Genomic DNA, 14,254 nt, shown 5'->3' on the forward strand with positions numbered 1-14,254 from the left:
TGAAGTATATTTCTGTACTAAAATAGTTTTTAACCTTCTACGTGGTGATAAAAATTAACATTTTAGACCAGTGTATTTATTCTAAACTTGTGTACTCAATACAGACATTGATAGATCTTTTGTAACAAGAGTTTCTAGAAAAATATAACATGGTCATGCGTCAAGGTGTTTAAAAAATCACTGGCTTACCTGCTTATACACTAGTGCCAATGTAAAAATAAAATTAAATAAAATTAAGAGGGCTTGATATCCTTCGAGTAAAATAGGAAGCGTCATACTACAACGTATTAATGATCCGTATTTAATGATTGTAAAAAAAATTCAATAAGGAGAAAAGAGAGTGTCGACAACAATTGGATGGAATCATAGGATTTAATGTGTGTGCTATACTGTCCAAACTAAGGAAAACTGAGTTCGATAAATGTGATAAAAGTGTTACCCCGACGTAGTATTGGCAATGACATGGTATAAATATTGAACTTTGCCAATAATTGGGTTTCAAATAAGAGGGGTTTAACAAGTAACAAATGGACGAACTCCCTTAAAATATCAATGAATACAATGGTAAATAAGGCAACAGGTGGGCGAATCCAGGCAAATTGCTGTTATAGAAATCCAGTTTACAATGAGATGAACCAAATTGAAAATCTCCCTCATATTTGTGAAATCTATCCTCATTCAGAATAATGGCAAAATTCTTCTCGTCATAAGATACGAACTATAACTGCAGATTTATTTAGAAAACTATGTTAAAGGTTTATGAAAAAGTTCATTGTGTTCCAAAATCAGTTATAAGAAACCAAAATAGACGTCTGATATCGCACTGTGAGTAATCTAGAATAGTAACTCAAAATTGACAAATTAATTTACTTGTTTAAACATAATTTGTTATGGTATAAATGCACAATTCAGTTATAATCCAAAAAGTTATCCAATGACGCATTATGTCGTATCTACAGAATTAAATGCATACTACTAAATAATATTGTTTAGCAGGAACAGAAAATGATTAATTCGTTCCATGCATTATGCATTTTGAGTTTTTACACTAGAGTACTCACAGTGCGATATCATAGATCATTTGTGAAGTGATGTTTTTATACTTGATCCAGTAATTCACTGGTAAACGAATAATATAAATCTAGATACTGAAGTAAATAACAAAAAAAGTAATATTTACCATCTGATATTACCGCATATATTGGATTAACGATTTTTTAAAAATCATAATCTTAATGGAGAAGACTTGAGAATAATCTGTCTTTCAGCTATGAAAGATACTCTTAAAATAATTCATAGACATTTTTATGGTTTGCAAACCTTTTTTTTTTTAATTCAATTATATTAAAAATTTTATACTTTATATATACATATAGCTATTATTATGTGCTTTCAACATTTTTTTTACTATTTATTATTACCATTTTTATGATTAAGTTGTAATTTGGCATCCATTTGATGTTTATATCAATTCATTCTATAATTATTCTACTTAGTACTCAATAAATATTGTCTGAATGTTTTACTAAGTCACTTAAGGCAACCCGTAAAACGGACAGTTCACTTTATTTTTATATAAAATAAAAGTTGTTCCGTTTTTATTTCTTAAGAGCACTCATGAGGAAAAAAATGTGGCCAAAATTGTCACACTATCAGTTTGAAGATGTCAATATTGGATTTCCTATTTACAAACTTCCTAATTCTATTCATGTAATATTTAACTTTGTTTTATTGTTAATTCTAAAAACTTATTTAAAAAATATATACGTATAGTATTTAGATTCAAACTCTACACGCTTCTCAGGATGTCCAATTTATCCCGGTCATATTACCAATCGGGCATGCATTCTAGAATCCGTAGATCAAGCAGAACATTTAAAATCTGGAGATATTTTGATTGTTAAATCCATTGATGTTGCTTGGTCTATTTATTTTCCAATAATATCTGGCTTAGTGACTGAAATAGGGGGTATCATATCACATGGTTAGTAGTTGATAAAGATGATTTTTATTTAGTAATTCGTCAATATTCTTAAATTAATGGAATTCTAGTACTTTTTTGCAATTTTAGGTGCTGTTGTTGCTAGAGAATATAGAGTACCTTGCATTGTTGGAGTTACAGGCGTAACAAAGAGTTTCAAAACGGGTAAATAACTTTAAACCGTATTAGAGCCAAAAATGCATTGGCATTAAATTGTATTGAATTTTAGGAGATATGGTAATTTTAGATTCAGAAAACGGATTTTTACAGTTACGCGATACTTAATAATTTACACGAGAACAAGGTTAAGTTTTAACAATACACTTGGCACACAGTATGACTCATACATATAAACTATTAAAATAAATTTAGATTTATAAATATTGTATCTTATTTACATTATAATTTATCGACATGTTCGACTGGTTAATTCTTAATAAGTTTAATTTTTCAAATTCTTCCTTATCCATGGCATAAAATTCGTTACTCGTGTATATACTCCTGGATATTGACCTTTACCACAGCCTATTCCCCAACTAACAATACCAACTTGAGTCCATTTTTGATCATTAAGCATTAAAGGACCACCACTATCACCCTAATTATGAAATATGTTATTAAATGCTTATTCAAATGTTTAAAATTTACATTAAACTTATTCTTACGCTGCAAGAATCTTTAGTCGCTTTTCCTGCACATAAAAAGTGTTCGACAATTCCACCAGGAGCAGCTTCTCCATATCTTTGCCTGCATTCTTGATTCGTCCAAACTGGTACATTAACTTCTTGTAAAATAGCTGGTTGTGGTCCACCTGAAACAAGTTACATTTAAAATGAATTATTAATTTAATTTTTATTTATTTACTATTAATTTATACTCACTTTCTTTTAAACTACCCCAGCCAATTACTGTTGCTTGTTTGCCAATATAAGATGATTTACTTTGTGGTAAGCATATTGGATGAACTTCTTTAGAAAATTTTACTGGTTTGTCTAATGTAAGAATTGCAATATCATTGTACTAAATAAAAATAATAATCATTAATAATTTTGTAACAGAAACGTATTAAATGTTTTTGTGTTAAAATATCTCACTAATGTTCTTTGATCAAATCCTTTATGTCGAACTACTCTTTTAATTTTTCTTTCTAAATGTTTTATTTCTGATTTACTTTTAATGTTGTAATCACCAAGATGAGCAGTGAGTCTAGCAACATCCCAAGAATTCATACTGTAATAAGGAGAGGCATTTACTTTTAAAAAATTAAAAATATATTTATATAAGTAATTATAAATATATGTTAACTTACTATGCGACACAATGTGCGGCCGTTAATATATGGCTGTCATCAATTAAAGATCCTCCACAAAAATGCCTTCCCGAGTTAAAAATAGCAGCCTGTGTAATAATTATTAAAATTATTAAAAGTTTAGAACTAATGAATATATAAAAATCTAATAAATTAATAATTAAACAAATAGATGAAATGTGCGGACGATAATCCTCAATGATCAAAATAAAAATCTTAAAAACTATCCCATTAAGCAAAAATGTATTAATTAAATTAAATACAACTAAAATAAGTTTTAGAACAAAAGTAAACAAAAATATGTTTACTTGAAAAATATGTTATCTTTTTAAATTTGACTAATGTTTTTTTACTTACAATCCACGGCCATTCTCCGGGGTCAGCATTTTGTCCACCTACGATTCTTTCTTGATCTTGATCATCACCAAGTATATGTTTTAATCCGCATTCATATGATTCATTTCCACTTATATTGTTAGTATTGGTAGTATTGGGTTGATTGTTTGATGGTGGAGAAGGAGCTGGGTTAGTATTTGGAACTTCTTCGGGTTCTATTTGAAGAGGTGGTTGGGATGGCCAATTCGTAACTGGTGGAGATATTGGAGATTGTGGTGGTGGTTGTTGTGGAAATGAAGGAGGCCAGTTAGGCGGGACTCCCCAAAATGGATAAAGCATATCTTCATTATAATAATTTGGTGGAAACGCAGGTCTTAATGCTCCAGGATGTGTACAACAAACTCCAAAATTCTAATATTGTTAAAATTATAAATATTATTAAAAATTATATAAATAAAATATTCTGTTTTATTACGCTTAATACCTGTTTATGATTTTGATCTATGTATGTACATGTATCATACATTCCAATAACTGAAGTTTCCCAGTAAGGCATATTAGGTAACTTAATGTAAGGATAGCATGATCGAAGACTCACGCATTTTCCAAGGGAACCTCTACCAGTTAGACAAGGACCAGATGCTAATGGCCACTGACTTTGTCTTTTTGATCTGTATTGAGCGACATTACTTTTGGTTTGTACATTTTGACTAACTATTTTCGGAACTTTTTCTAGTGGAATCGCTAAATATCATCAAAAGTTTATAAAATTAAAAATGTAATTATCTAACTATAACATTTAAATATGTAGCAGTATAATTATTAAATAATATTATTATTCTAATTATTAATAGTAAATAAACCTGGCTAAGAAGATATCTTGGAAATTGTAAATCATTTTAGTTATTATATAATAAATAATTGTCCAGTCGACGAATCATAATATGGGTACATAAATACCTTTATTTTTTTGCAATCAAATAATAAAACTAATTATAATAAGATACAAAATAACTTTTGAGTTTAGTGAAAACATAATCTGATACTTATGTTACTTTATTATTAATTAAATACTATTGAATATAAACAAAAGAGAGTATAAATTTCATTAGAGATGAATTATTTAAATACTAAATTAAAACATTGCACTATAATATGAATGTTAAATAGGCTTATAATTTTAGTAAAACGGTTATTGAAGTTTTAAATATAGAACATATAATAGTAATAAATTTAGTATAGTAAATATAGAAAACTAATTTAGTCAATTATAATAGAAACCTATAAACTTAAATAATTAAAATACAATACGTCAATAGTAAATGAATAAGAATAAATTTAGTAGTGGTTCAGTGTAAAATTTATTTACAACGTTTTTTCTTATTAATATAAAACGATTATGGATAAAAAATAATAAAATATTTAAAACCACGTGTTTTAGTTATTGTTTTCATTTACAGTAAATTAATTTTAACAATTTATTGGTATGCTTAAATTCATTTTTCTAGAAATATAAGTACATATGTAAATAAAAATGTTATATTTATACGTGTCCTTGACATTACAACATTGTTTTTTTACACTAGAAGTAATCACACTGTTCAAAAAACTGGTCGTTTGCAAATATTTTTTTGCGATTAAATATTAGATGACGAAAAGGGTCAATATACTTAGTCTCATTTCATATACATTTAACGCTAGTAACCGGCTGTTAATAAATGGATGTATAGGTTGCCGTGTATATTTAAATATTCAATGCATATAAAAAAATAATGTTGTACAATATATTAAAATACAATTTAGGTTATTTAACTGCGCAGTAAGAAAAATAGTAAATTTGAAGTGAAATTTATTTATATTTACAACGTTACAACTGTTCATTATTTGTTATGAAAGTACTCATTACCATTTTTTAGCAGCGAGAATATATGACTTTATTTAATTATTATCGATATTTATAATAGTTTTTATACAGTAAACTGATTAATAGAATATTTATGTAAAATATTTTAAAATATAAATAAACACAAAAATTATTTTTTGGTAAATTTTAGAGAAGACATAATATATATAAAGTACAAATTATACAAATTTATAGTTGAATAATTTTACAGGTATCATATACAATAATTTTTGTAACTTATTTATTGTAAAAATGTTTCAAATTTAAAACTGGTATTTTTTAATTGCATTTAAATTGTGTTATTTATTTTATAGATTTAAACAGGTCAAGAATTAAATTTTAGAAAAATAAATTAAGTGCGTATGTATACTTGTTTCTATGAACAGTTTTATTAATATTTTGATATACTTGATAAAAATAAAATACTTAAGTATCTTTTTATACTTCTATGAAAACATCTACTTAGATCTTCAAAGAGAGATATCGTGATTAATTTAAAATCATTTAAATTTAATAAATGAATACTAAAGTGAATTTGCATGCTGAAAAATATTTATTTCAGTTTTCATTGTTAAAATATTATGCATTGTAAAGCAATTTTACAAGTGTAGGCGTTTGGTTTTAATAGGTTGACCACTCCAAATTTTATTCTAATAGAAACATTGATCTTAATTTAAACTGAAAATCTAGGCAATAGTTGTAGTTAAATTTTTTTGTTACATTTATTATTTACCACCCATGCTATATTATAGGAGTAACATAAAAAAGTTATGCTGAGGAATANAATGTTTCAAATTTAAAACTGGTATTTTTTAATTGCATTTAAATTGTGTTATTTATTTTATAGATTTAAACAGGTCAAGAATTTAATTTTAGAAAAATAAATTAAGTGCGTATGTATACTTGTTTCTATGAACAATTTTATTAATATTTTGATATACTTGATAAAAATAAAATACTTAAGTATCTTTTTATACTTCTATGAAAACATCTACTTAGATCTTCAAAGAGAGATATCGTGATTAATTTAAAATCATTTAAATTTAATAAATGAATACTAAAGTGAATTTGCATGCTGAAAAATATTTATTTCAGTTTTCATTGTTAAAATATTATGCATTGTAAAGCAATTTTACAAGTGTAGGCGTTTGATTTTAATAGGTTGACCACTCCAAATTTTATTCTAATAGAAACATTGATCTTAATTTAAACTGAAAATCTAGGCAATAGTTGTAGTTAAATTTTTTTGTTACATTTATTATTTACCACCCATGCTATATTATAGGAGTAACATAAAAAATTTATGCTTAGGAATATTGCCGAATAAAATTTAATGTTTTATTCATAAAAAAGCCGTTAATTAAAAAAAAAAAAAAGACATTTAATTTATTCTGTTAAGAATAATTAATACTAATGTAATTATACTGTTATAAATGTATTTATTTTCTTTATGGCTGATCAACCTTATCATGTAATTTTAATGAGCTTAATAAGATCTCAATCATTATTTAATTTATACAAGTTTATCTAATTATAGTAAGTTATAATGAAAATATAGAATTTCTTTATAATTATCTAAACTAAGAGATATATGACAATCATTGGTATAGTTTTAATGAAATATATAAAGGCATGTCCCCGTTAAAAAAAATGCATTTAATCTAATATTATGAATCGTATAAAATTTAAGTTAAAATTTTAATTATCTAAAAAAAAGTCTTTAGTTATTTAGATTGCTTGTATAATTTCATTAATTAAAATTTTATACTTGGTTAAAAAAATAAAGATAGAAAATAGAAGATGTTAAACATTTTGGTCGATTCAATTCATAATTATAATTGAAATTACTGTGTGATTTTAATTATAAATGTAATTTACAAAATAGTTTCTTCAATGAAAATGAACATAACGCTCATTGGCAATAATTTCAACATAACTAAAAAAATAACGAATTTTATATGAGAAATTATATTCAATTTAGTCACAAATTAATTTTTTGTGGACTATTAGAGTAAACTTTTATAGAAAATTAATGAAAATTTTCGGATTTCTAATTCAGAGTATTTAATTAATATTAATGTAAGAATCAGATAAATTATTTTTTTTTTTTTAGCTTCTATGCGAAGCTGAGAATTTTAATTGTATTCTTGCCAATATTATTTGCTTATTTAAAATATTTGAATAAGTCCATAAAATTACGATTTATTCAATAAAAACAAATTATAGATGAGACATAGACATAGATACATATTAAACAAAAATTGTTGATTGATAATTTATGTATTTACACCTAATAGTTTACAGATTATAATCAAGGATACTTTCTTCTAATGTATCAAGAGGAAATAATTTAATTTGTACTCAAACACCGTTTTAACGGTGTTTGGATAGGTTCAAGGTTTAAAATTTGACTCAAGTGGTCTCATACTTTTTTTTTGTACTGTTAATATTCTGTTATAATGAATTAATTTAATATTTATTTGTCATTAACCTATATTTTTTAACGTTAAAAATAATTTATTTTTCTATATTTTTTTAAATATTATTGTTATTCTATATAATTTATTTATTTGATTCATAATCGTTTTAGACAGGTGGCCTGGTTATTTTGACTTGAATGACTTTTGAACCAGTAAAAATCATTTGCTATTTATTTTTTTTAATAATTAACATATCTATGAGTCTTAAAAATAATTTATTAAATATTGTTTTTCTAATTTAACAAAAATATACCAAATGATAAGTAAATACCTATTGTATCTATAAAAAAAAAGTTGTTTCTATTCATTTATTTTTCAAAAAATTATGGCAATTTAAAGTAAAAAAAGTTTAAACAATGTCGAAAATAACCGATTTTTAAAATTGAAATTTTTGTGGGATTTTCTCCATTTGTGGTGAACGAGGGTATATTTTTCAATTTTTGAGGGTAATGTATTCGTCTAGATACGATTTGTGATCTTTTGACATATTGTTAATCAAAATCGGTTCAGTGAGAGCTGATAATAAGTGACAACAGACAAAAAAAAAACATATCATAGTAAAATTAATGCCTTCTCAGCTTCGCATCGAAGTCAAAATTAACTTAGTAAAAATTTACAAGAAATCAAAAAAAAATTGTTAAAATAGTTATTTTTTTAAAGTAAATTTTTAAATATAATTTGGTATAATAAAATTTATATTAATGTTGTGAATTTACATTATCAATATCTTTGTAAAATTTAATTTATTTTTTTTGTTTTTTTTTTTTAACGGTATTGAATGCTAGTGTTTTTATTTGGACCTAGCAGAGTCGCATTGAAACATTGATCAGATCAGATAAAGCATTGGTATTTAATCTTTTACAATAGTGCAAACAATAAAAAAGAAATCTAATAAACGATTATTTTCTTTTAAAACAAAATTCAATGAAAGAAACTTACAAAATTAAAACCATTTAAATACAATTATAGTATTTTTTTAGTGGACAGTATCGTATTAGACTTGATTCATTTTTTTTTATTTTGACCGAGCTAATACGGCATAACATTTTACATATATATCCAGATAGGGCCGAATTTTTTTTTAGGCTCTTACTGATCTTTGCTAATTTTTTCATTAAATTAGAAAAACCATTTTCATTATGTTATTGTTAAAGCCTACATGTGTGATAACTATTTAAAAATATAATTAGCAAAAATATTTACTGGATTCTAAGTTAGTATAGTTGTCTGAATAATCTAAGCCATCTTTATATTCACAATTTTTATGAATTTCGTTAACAATAAATTATGTGATGAAATATACTTATAAAATATTATATGCATGAATATAAAAATTTTACTAGTAATTTTGTTCGAAAGCACGTGTCAATTCTTCCGATAACATTATTCATAATTTCACGTGTCATCTGAATCATAGGAAATAATTTAATGAATCACTCGAAACAGGTTCCAATAATCATTTTTTTGTCATCGGGTAATAAAGAATGATAATATTTAATCTGTATGCTCCCGATGATTTTAATGTGAGACGACGAAGAGAATTTTTAATCAGTTTATAGGGTATCAACGAATAAGTTATTATTCTTAAAACACACAAAGGAATGTGTCAATTATGATTTTTTTCGGGTACTTTTTTTACAAATATATTAAATTGATGGATTACTTTAAAAGGTTTTATTTTACAAACTGGTTCGTCTTTTAATTTAAAATATTATAATATATCAATTGGCTTAGATAAAAGTTAATAAGATTAAAAAAATAATACCAGTTCAATAAACCTAAAAACGTGTTGTTTTAATTATAATTTAGCAACTCGTCTTGGTCATATTTGGGAAAATGATAATTTACCATAAAATCATTCTAGTTGGCTTAGCGTAGTATATTAAATGAGAAATAATCAAGTATTAGATGTATGAATAATATACAAAGAAAAATGATTATGTCGCTACCCATATTAAAAAAAATTATTTACTATGTCATTTGCATTGATCCCAAATGAAACGCCAACATGAATCATAAGCGTTCAGTAGTTACTGGTTTCGAAAATCACATTTTTGACTGATTAATTTTTTTTACATTTGTTTACAACTACTACTTAACTCTCAATAAAAAATTATTGAGAATATTAAAAGAAACATTTTACCAATATTTTCCCGCTATTGAATATCAAATCTTATCTTGTTATGATTTCTTAATGGTACTTTTACGTATAGACAGGCGTAGACTTCCAAGTAAACCTTCGTTTTTAATTAATCATGGTAATAATTTATATACTCAGAACCACATATGTGTCTATAATGCGCTATAAACCGCTTATTTTTTTTTATTTTGCTAGTATTTTTTTTATAATGGCCTATGCTAAAATTGATTAAGGATGGCGATATATTGTGTGGTACAAAAGCTGGAGTACTACAAAACTATCTCTAAACAATCAGATAATAGATTTTTAGATACAGTATGTAAACAAACAGACGTGTGGTAGCTGTCATTGAACCTGTGCCATGGTTCGGCCTTGGCATCGGACATACGACAAAGTATTAAATAAGTCATCTTGAACAGTAATTTATTTTTTATCGTTTTAATCGTTCCATTCCTTTAGTAGTACATAATAATATATTATTCCGCACTCGTTTGGCCAATATCTTTTGTATTTATTCATATACGATTAAAATACGTATATTCCTACACGTTTTGTGTACAAATTCCACTCAAGTTCGATTTATATTACACGTACCTATACGCTCTAAGTAATTTTGCAAAAACTGGAAATAGTCAACAGAGATGTTTTATCCAAATTTATATTAACATTAATGATGTTGACATTTTTATAGAATTTTAAATTAATTTTTTTGAGGGTGCACTATTTATAAAAATAAGGTTAAAGTAAACATCATTTATTATGTGCATAATAATTCCTAGAAGCTGTTTTTGTGAGTATAAATTCCGTAGAAAATAATGAATTAATTAAATTGTACAGTGTCCAATTTTTAAAAGATAAAATCGAACCATTTAATAACTTTACGAAAGCAAATAAAACGTGTATTGAATTTTTTTGATTAATTTTTTATGAAAATAATTTTTTCTTCGACTAACTCTTGAAATAAATTGTTTTTCGATTATCACGAAAATTATTTTATTCATTACTTATAATTTTTACTAAACGTTAACTTAAAATATATCAGACCAAATTAATAGAGATGTTTTGTTTTTTGTAAATTGGCGTGTTTATAATCAGACGAATTAGTTTATCATTTTGGAATAAAAATAAATTATCTTCAGTATGTTTTAATTATAATTTTTATACTTTTTAGTTCAACGTTATTTTCAGATAATTATTTTAACAAATTTTCTTTAAAGTTACCGAATCAATTTTATGTGTTCACGTTAATAATATCATACATACTTGTTATAAGTAATGAAATCGTAGAATATAGCTATCTTCTTCTCACTCTTCCTTCTTATTTAGTTATTTTAAACTTACAGTAAAATTGTATTTTTGTTTTATCATAATAAAATCAATAACTGAATAATTTATTTAAAAATAATAATGCAATATACTAAATAAAACCAATTTCGAGCTTAGGCTAACATTAATAAAAATAAATTGATATTTTTGTAAAATACTGAAAATGTAACCCAAATATTTTATAATTAATGTAAGTCAGCATTATGTTATAAACTAAAATTTTTACACACTTTTTTATCATTTTTAGATAAGCGCATTATATTAATAGAATGCACTTATAACTAGTTACTAATTTAAATAGAAAATACTATTCCTTGCAAAAAACTCTTTACAGTATAATTATTGAGATATTAAATAATATATTCCAAGACACTTATCTGATTGAAATGTAAGTATTGTTAGTAACTTGTGTCTTAACAAAATGTATTCTCCGTTACGATTCAATGATTATTTATTATTATTTCTTTAAATCATAATATTCTATAATTATGGAATAGTTTTATTCAAATAAAAACTGAATCGGAATAGTGTTTTACAAATTACTCAATATCGTATGCTTACCTTCCAATATCACAGCGTCGTCGGTAGTTTCTTCTCTATACGCGTATTTCTGAAAAGCTACCGTGTAAGATAAGGCTAATAAAAAACGAAGTACTAATATAAGAGAATGCTTCATTTTAATAAATTAAAAGTAAACAGGGTGTTATAAATTTAAAATAAAATATCCGTGATCATGCGTTGCGTTCAAGTCATTCGGCAAACGTATTGCACACCAACCGGCTGTGGCCGGCAACCGATACTACTACTGACCGATGACCAGACACGCTCGCCATTTATTAAATCTTCTCGGTCTCATGAGATTGCGGTTTCTTCTTCTTATTTTGCTTCCCAGCTATCCGCATATTATTGACGACCAATGGTTCTCAATCAGACGTATGCTATTTAGTGCTAATTATACATAGACGTCTTATAATGACATACTATTATTTTTTATCGAACTTATCAAACCGGTCACGGAAATGTTTGTATCAAGACGGTGTTTCGTGAAAATATCATCGTTATTCTTCTAACGCTGAAACGACTTAACGTTAAAGTAGAACATTTCACCCCAAAAAATACTTATTTAATCTATGGGTTATGCATGAAATAATACCTTGGCAAAACTTGACATTGAACAGATGTGTTATCTATGTACTTTATTAACTATTTAATTAGTATTGATGGACTGAGTTAAATCATACAACAAAGGAAGTGAGATAGAAAGTGCTGTCCTAATTTTATTTCTTAATTAACTTGATTTCTTAGTTACAAGCACTAAACTATTATTAGGTAGAAAGTAAAATTGCTTACAGAATGTATACTTTGTGGTCGTTATTAATTTCTTATATTTATAGAATCGTGAACAGCTTTTATTGTATAATATTAAATTTACTATTAATAGAACTTTAAAGAGCTAAGTTTTATAACGAAATTAATAATAACATGTAAATCTAATTGTATTTTAACTGATAGTATATTAAGCACAAAAGTTTAAACAAATGTGTGCATAAATGTTGTAAAAAATATGTTAAAAATGTATTACAAATATAAAAAAAAATATTTAATTCTAACTCATTATTTATCATGTATTTTTTCAGAACAAATTAAAAAAATATCTCCTAGAATCGAATGGGTTTTATCGTCATTTAGTAGAGAAAGTCAAAATCTGAGATTTGTTCAAGGTAAATACTTGGATTTATCAAAAGTAACTACTAATATGTAAAAAAAACAACTGTAACATAATAAGTAATACAAATTTATTAATAATGGTAAAGTAAAAAAAATTTATAATTCATAATATTTACCATGATTCATTAATTCATATACCTCTGACAAATTTATGAAGTATTATATCATACTATCTAAGCCTCTTTGAAATTACTATATAGCAGTTTCAATCAGGTTTAGACGGTATACTTCATTTTGAAAGAACCTCTCAACGGTTTAGACGTAAGAAATCTTGAAGGATGTAATCTTGTCATTGTTTTAAGTATATTTTATTTAAAATGTGATTTGAGAATAGTAATATGATAACGTGTTTTTTTATTAAATTATGCATTTACATGAATGTTTTTAAAATAATTTTTTTTTTTTACTATTTATCATTATTTAAAAAATATGAAACATATATATAAATAAATTTGCATTCTAATAATTCTATTTCTGAATTATAATGGCGATTAAAAAATTATGTGATTCAACAAATCACATAATTTTTTAAATGGTCAGACCATCAACGAAATAAATAAAATTAGAAGTTTTTAAGAAATATAGCGCACAGTTCGTAAATAATTATAAAAACCTATAGGAAGAATCGGACTTTTTGTGGGTACATTTGCAAACAGTCGTAATCATTTTATTTCATAAATGTAATATTTTTAGTTACTAAAATAATTACTAAAAAATTTTATTTTCAAATTAGATTTTTCTCTATTAATTTATGTAGACAATTTTTTTCGATGTTCTTCGACTTAATTTTTGATAACCGGTCCGTGTTAAAAATTTGTTAAGTCAACGATGTGAAAAGATATTTATCAATATCTTGCTTATACGAAGAAAAATGTATGAAAAAATACTGATTTTCAAACTTAAATCATGATTTAATTAATTAAAATAAATAATTAAGAAAATACTGACACGTGCACATAATTAAAACTTAAAGTACATTAGATTCGAGTAACGTGGCGCTCTTAAGTAACTTATAGCAAAAGAACACCATAGATAAGATAAATCTCTTTTC

At 25.1% G+C, this 14,254-nt stretch overlaps 2 protein-coding genes across 11 annotated transcripts in view; one reads left to right on the plus strand and one right to left on the minus strand.

The window, feature by feature from the left end:
- LOC126905846 (uncharacterized phosphotransferase YvkC-like) overlaps positions 1-2,336 on the plus strand; it is a 24,112-nt gene extending 21,776 nt beyond the window's left edge. For 8 of the 10 annotated variants that reach the window (XM_050685947.1, XM_050685946.1, XM_050685950.1 and 5 more), the window contains 4 exons: positions 1,611-1,710; positions 1,774-1,984; positions 2,072-2,146; positions 2,211-2,336. In XM_050685947.1, coding sequence (XP_050541904.1) covers positions 1,611-1,710; positions 1,774-1,984; positions 2,072-2,146; positions 2,211-2,266 — 442 coding nt within the window. In that variant the 3' untranslated portion in view covers positions 2,267-2,336. Of the gene's footprint in view, positions 1-1,610; positions 1,711-1,773; positions 1,985-2,071; positions 2,147-2,210 lie in introns of those variants that run through there. The other 2 variants (XR_007704120.1, XR_007704121.1) reach the window with 2 other exon arrangements.
- On the minus strand, positions 2,167-12,303 carry LOC126905858 (chymotrypsinogen 2-like). The gene is made up of 8 exons (XM_050685972.1): positions 12,037-12,303; positions 4,111-4,370; positions 3,648-4,037; positions 3,291-3,379; positions 3,076-3,211; positions 2,863-3,001; positions 2,647-2,792; positions 2,167-2,579 (listed from the first exon to the last, which is right to left on the minus strand). Exons 1-8 carry the CDS (start codon positions 12,149-12,151, stop codon positions 2,424-2,426), a joined length of 1,431 nt encoding a protein of 476 aa, XP_050541929.1. The 5' UTR covers positions 12,152-12,303; the 3' UTR covers positions 2,167-2,423.
- Between the last annotated feature and the right edge of the window lie 1,951 nt (positions 12,304-14,254).

Source organism: Daktulosphaira vitifoliae, unplaced genomic scaffold (genome assembly GCF_025091365.1).
Source record: "Daktulosphaira vitifoliae isolate Bord-2020 unplaced genomic scaffold, ASM2509136v1 Scaffold_4, whole genome shotgun sequence".
Classification (NCBI taxonomy): domain Eukaryota; kingdom Metazoa; phylum Arthropoda; class Insecta; order Hemiptera; family Phylloxeridae; genus Daktulosphaira; species Daktulosphaira vitifoliae.

Excerpts from the sequence above, each read along its gene's own strand:
- LOC126905858 (XM_050685972.1), bottom strand. The coding sequence starts at position 12,151 with ATGAAGCATTCTCTTATATTAGTACTTCGTTTTTTATTAGCCTTATCT. Across the intron at positions 4,038-4,110 it reads TAGATCAAAATCATAAACAG|AATTTTGGAGTTTGTTGTAC; the intron begins GTATTAAGCGTA and ends TAACAATATTAG. Across the intron at positions 2,580-2,646 it reads CGACTAAAGATTCTTGCAGC|GGTGATAGTGGTGGTCCTTT; the intron begins GTAAGAATAAGT and ends TTTCATAATTAG.